Below are 5,645 nucleotides of genomic sequence, written 5' to 3'. Positions count from 1 at the left end.
TCTTACTCTAATTGCTTTTTTAAAAATAATGAGCCTGGAAGAGTTAGTTCTGCCTAAATATATAAATGGGAAAAGAAAACATATCTTACATGATTTATGTACCCAGAAAAACACAAAATATATGTAAGTGTCAGTGAACTTGTCCTATGTCTGGTAGGATTAATTCAGTCTGCCTTTCAACCCCCTCCCACCTACCCTGCATCATTTCCTGAGCTGGGCAGGAAGGTTTTTGTGCTCCAGGCTGTGGCTGGTTCAGGGCTGTGCTAAGCTGCTGGCACAGAGATACAGGGCTGAGTCTTCCAGCTCCAAGGAGCTTGCAGTCAGCTTAGAGTGATAGCTGTCTTTAAACTGCTGGACTGTGAACCTGTCAGGTAATTTCTCTTTGTTTCGCTCTTGGCCATCGTAATACTGAACCAAAAACTGAGGACCCTGGCCCTGGGTCTGCTGGTACCAGTACACATAAAGGTGTCCAGGCTCATAAGAACATTCCAGGTTCACTGACTGCCTTCTTGCTTTGACCATATATTTGGGGGTTTGAATGACTCCAGAATCCACTGAGCCTGTTGGGAAGAAACAGACAGGAATTGAGTACAGGCACAGGAATGTCCTTTTGCTGAGCCCTCATTCCTGGAAGGCAGGATTTCCTGCACGGCAAATCCTACCCCAGAATCACACTGTGCTCAGGACCTACCTGCTCCCAGGAGACACAGGGCCACACAGCAGAGGAGCAGGGAGCCCATGGCAGCCTCAGGGACCAGACAGTTCCCAGCTCAGGGTGCATCTATAGCTCTCACCCTCCTGCTGTCCTGACAGGACCAATTGACTCTGATGTCACTGCTTCAGTGTTTCCCTCCCTGTGGGCTGTGCCTTGGCCTCTGTTCTCCTTTAGCAGATCATAAGACTGGCTACTGTTTACATCCTCTCCGGCCAACCACAGGTGGTTGGGGTCAGAGCATTGTCTCCATGTGAACACATAAGCTTGCCCTTCTCTGCACCTGACGCTCACTATTCAACCGGAATCACTGTACCTGTACTTCACTTCTTTGCCTTACTACTCATTCACTTTTCCACTTGTATGCAGGTTCAGGAAGATGTTCTCCTAGGTGTGTAGAAGGCTAAGAAGCACCTTGCCTGCCCTCACCATTAGGGACTCCCTAGCACTCCATTATCTCAGACTTCTTACCTGAATCAGGAATGGAGCCCTTCCTGTCCAGGACCCCCCCACCCCACCCCCACCCCAAGTTACCAGTTTTATTTTGGCTTCACAGCAACTCCAAGTGTAGAGCCCATAGTCTCAGGGACTTGACTCCTAGCTAAATCTTCAACAAGTAAATGTGTTTTCCTTTTGTGTAAATTTCTATCAGATACTTCCTGCCAAGTTGAAGCCCCTGGTCTCATAGATCATGAATAACTAGAAAATAAAAGATCAAGTCACCAAGATATAAAGTCCTTCCATCAAATACTTATTCCACGGTCAAGTCAGCGTAACGTATTAGTTAGCAAGGTGCTCAGTTTATTTCTTTGAGATGAAATATTTCAAAGTGAAAATCCATTTTTTAGTTTGAAGTCATGCATTCCAATCTGTGAGTTTGGAAGTTACATTCATCATGTGTTAAACTTGCCAGACTTGGCCTAGTCAGAAGACAGAGCTCTGTAGTGAAGAGACCATTTTTAGAAGTCAATATAATGTCAGAAGAGGTTGGGTCTCCTTGCTTATGATGCGGCAACTTGAGGGATTCAGGGCAGCAGACTGCAGGCGTACATGAGTATGAGCACTGGCATCTTAATCGTAACTGACTGTAATCAGAAAAGGATTGCCCTAAGCTTTGATAACTTTTAGAAGCAACACTGCATATAATTGACCAAGAGATATATTGCCAAAAATATATGTATTAACTAAAGGACAATTATTGCCCCTATGACAACCTTTATTAGAGCCATCAAACAAGTAAATGTCTCCAATCACTGAGGCTCAGTGCTGGCACTACAAATCTACCACTCCTGGTAGCCATTTCTTTCTTTCTTTCTTTCTTTCTTTCTTTCTTTCTTTCTTTCTTTCTTTCTTTCTTTCTTCCTTCCTTCCCTTCCTTCTTTCCTTCCTTCTTTCTTTCTATCTTTCTTTCTTTCTTTCTTTCTTTACATTGGATAAGACAGAGAGAAATTTAGGGAGGAATGAGAGATAGAGAAGGAGAGAAAAAGATATACATTTGCAGTCCTGCTTCACAGCTTGTAAGGCATCCCTCCCCCGCCCCCCCCCCCCACAGGTGGAGAACAGGGACTTGAACCCAGATCTTTGCAAGGGCAACTGTGCTCAGTACTATGGGCCATTAATCAGGTGTGCGACCACCCAGCCCCCTCTCATTCTTTCTGTTTCTTTTCTCCCTCTTTGACTCACACCTATTACTAAGAGAAAAAAAATAGCCAGGAGCAGTGAGTGGAATTGTGCAGGCATGAAGGCCCAGCAATAAAATCCTGGCAAAGGAAGGAAGAAAGCAAGGGAGAGAAAGATAGAAAGGAAATTAGCCAATTAAGTCACCAGAGTTGGCATCCTCCCCTTTTGCACACCTGTTCAACATCTGGCCTTGTGCCACCAGCAGCTCCTGCCTTCTGCATGTGCACAAGCTTCCCTCCCCAGTGGAGAGGACAGAGAGGTGGGAGAGCATTATGAGACCAGGAAAAGTTCACTTTGAAGAGGGGATATGCTAACTCAGACCACATGTCCATGGAACTTGACTGCACATGTGCAGCTCACAGACTCTGATTCTCCCTGAGAACCACTCAAGCTCTTTTTAGAGAATCCACTTTTACTCAACTGTTCCTGCCCTGACTGATGACCAACAGGAATGTCCTCCACTCAGTCCCTGGGTGAGGGCCCCTGGGGACCTTGGGACCAGGGGAGAAGTCTTTTCTTTCTTTCTTTCTTTCTTTCTTTCTTTCTTTCTTTCTTTCTTTCTTCCTTCCTTCCTTCCTTCCTTCCTTCCTCTCTCTTTCTCTCTCTCTCTCTCTTTCTTTCTTTTTCTTTCTTTTACTGAGCACTGATGTTCAATTTTTGTTTTTCAGAGCTCAGGTCTATGTTTGTGTCAAGGATTGAACCTGGAACCCTGGCGTCTCTGATATGAAAGGCTTGTTTTAAAAAATAGCAATTGTGATATCTCCTTGTCATGGCTTTATCACTTTGTTTTATATTTTTCTAGAGCCCAGCAATGATTTTTACCTCATCACTAAGAATAGTTTCCTTTTTATTCTGAGGCATTATGTATCATAATTTTAAAATATTTTATTTGTTTATTTTAAATATAGACAGGGGAAAGTTGAGGGGGAGGGGGACGTAGAGAGAGAGAGAAAGATACTGGGGGGCCATGTGGTGATGCACCTGGTTAAGCACATATAGTACTAAGTACAAAAACCTGTGCAAGTATCCAGGTTCAAGTCCTCATCTCCCCACCTACAGGGGGAATGCTTCACAAGTGGCATAGCAGATCTGCAGGTATCTTTCTCTCTCCCTCTCTGACTCCTTTTTCTCTCCCAGATTAATCATTTTTAATTATTATTTATATTACTATTGATTTAGCATTTATTTACAAAATAAGAGGGGCAGGGGTAGATAGCATAATGGTTATGCAAAAAGAATCTCATGCCTGAGGCTCCATAGTCCCAAATACAATCCGCCATATCACCATAACCCAGAACTGAGCAGTGCTCTGGTAAAAAATAAAATAAAATAAAATAAAATAAAATAAAATAAAATAAAATAAATAAGAAGGATCCAATTCCACACAATTCTCACCACCGAAGTTCTGTGTCCCCATTATCTACTGGAAACTGCAGTGGCTCTCTCGAGGACACAGATTTTTTTTTCTATAGTCCTACTTTGTCTTCTTTCTAAGTCAGACATATTACTACTTCTGAACATCTTTCCTTTTTTCAATTTCTCTCTCTGGGTCCTGAAGGAATTGGAGTTCAGAGCCCTCTAGACATCTTCCTCTTGCATTTCCCCAAACTCTGAGAGTATGAACCAAAGTTATTTATGGAGTGCAGGAGGTGGGAGTTCTGGCTTCTGTAATTGTTTCTCTGCTGGGCATGGCTGTTGACAGGCCAATCTGTATTCTACTTTTTGGTTCTAGTCTACAATAGATCAACAAGGCATATCTGAAAAATCTGGGATACAGAAATAAAATACTGTTATTCTTAGAATGACTGTGTGGTCAGATAATAACAGTGACCCACAGGCATGGAAGTGTCTAATAAACCTAGGTTGACCTCTCACTTCAGAACTGGGTCTTAGTTTGCCTTATCATAAATGTGAACAAGTTCATAAATGTGAACCCCCAGAGGTGCCATTCCTCAGAGTCATAAACTCCCCACTGGACACACTCAGGCCCCTGGGTGACAGGACTCACTTGGGTAACTCGCCTGCCTGCAGCTGTAGCTGTAGCCTGCCCCCTGCACTACAGCACCCACAGCTCTATCGATGCCCTCTAACTGCTAGCATCTTCCTCCCACCGCTCCTTCCTCTGTTCCTACCACATCTGTACAAGGTTGAATTCCTGCACTAAGTAACTCTCCTCATAATAATTTTGGTGGGTCTATTTTTATTGGTGTAATTTTGACTAATAGAAGCTTTGGTACCACACATTGCTTTAAGTAAAAATTCCCTTAAACTGTGGACATTCTTTCTAAGGTTACTGGCTACATTCATCAGGGTGAAAGAACAGGGCTGAGCTGACCAGTGACATGTGGCCCCACAGCAAGAGAGTAACAGGGGAAGGTGGGAGATGAGAAAGTGCTTCCTTCTGGAGCTGATGATCCATCCACTTGTAGCACAGGCAGGAGTGAGCAGTACAGAGAAGAAGGGCCATGCCCAGGGCAGAGACCTCAAGCTCTAGAGATTCTGAGACAGGACAGGATGGGGCATGATGAGTGACAAGCAGTCTCTACCCTTCCCGGAATACAGAGGCTGGGTGAGTGGTACAAACAAGACAGAAAAAATGGAGACATCTCCACTGCAGCTCTGGGGTCACCACTAGATTTTGCTGAGACTGCCATAAGGATAATCTCAGGATCAATTCACGTAGACTGCATTAACAAGGTACTCACAGCTCTGAGATTCCCTGAACTGAGTATCTACAAAGAGACCAACTAAGCCCCAGGCGCTGGGCCTCCCTGGCTTCTTGTGCAGAGGGGAGGTGGTGGAGCAGCGCTGTGGATTCACTGCTGGCACAGAAGTACACTGATGTCTGGGAGGGAGCAGCCGACTCCAGTGTGAGGAGGAAGAGAATTGTATCTGGTCTGGAGACATTGTAGCCATCAAGGACCTCTCCTTTGTCGGTGTAAAATGCACCAGGTGAGTAGTGAATCAGCCTCATTCCCTGTCCCAGGTCTTGCCTATACCATAACATAACATTGTGGTTCATGTCCTGGAAACATCCCAGTGTCATTCTCTGTCCTCTCCTCAGGATCTGGGATTTGGGAAACTGGATGAGACCACCATTCACCAGACCTATGGAGAAGAAGGTAATATTGCAGACAGAAAAAGAGAAGTAGCAAGTTGAGGTCTTGAAACTGTCACCTGTGAAAGGAACCCCTGCCTGGGACTCACCCGTCTGTAGGAGATAAGAAGCCACACAGAGGAGTGTGATACTCAT

At 44.5% G+C, this 5,645-nt stretch overlaps 2 gene segments (V, D, J or C); both read right to left on the bottom strand.

The window, feature by feature from the left end:
- Nucleotides 1–252: 252 nt before the first annotated feature.
- LOC107522457 (T cell receptor beta variable 9-like) lies at nucleotides 253–783 on the bottom strand. The segment is given in 2 exon segments: nucleotides 253–560; nucleotides 692–783. Coding segments are annotated over 2 exon segments (357 nt in total).
- Nucleotides 784–5,093: 4,310 nt separating this feature from the next.
- LOC103112876 (T cell receptor beta variable 6-6-like) lies at nucleotides 5,094–5,645 on the bottom strand. The segment is given in 2 exon segments: nucleotides 5,094–5,500; nucleotides 5,600–5,645. Coding segments are annotated over 2 exon segments (453 nt in total).

The sequence above is a fragment of the Erinaceus europaeus genome, chromosome 8 (genome assembly GCF_950295315.1).
Source record: "Erinaceus europaeus chromosome 8, mEriEur2.1, whole genome shotgun sequence".
In the NCBI taxonomy this organism is placed as follows: Eukaryota; Metazoa; Chordata; class Mammalia; order Eulipotyphla; family Erinaceidae; genus Erinaceus; species Erinaceus europaeus.
Note: the sequence above shows the minus strand (reverse complement) of the source record. Positions and strands in the feature narration are given on the sequence as shown.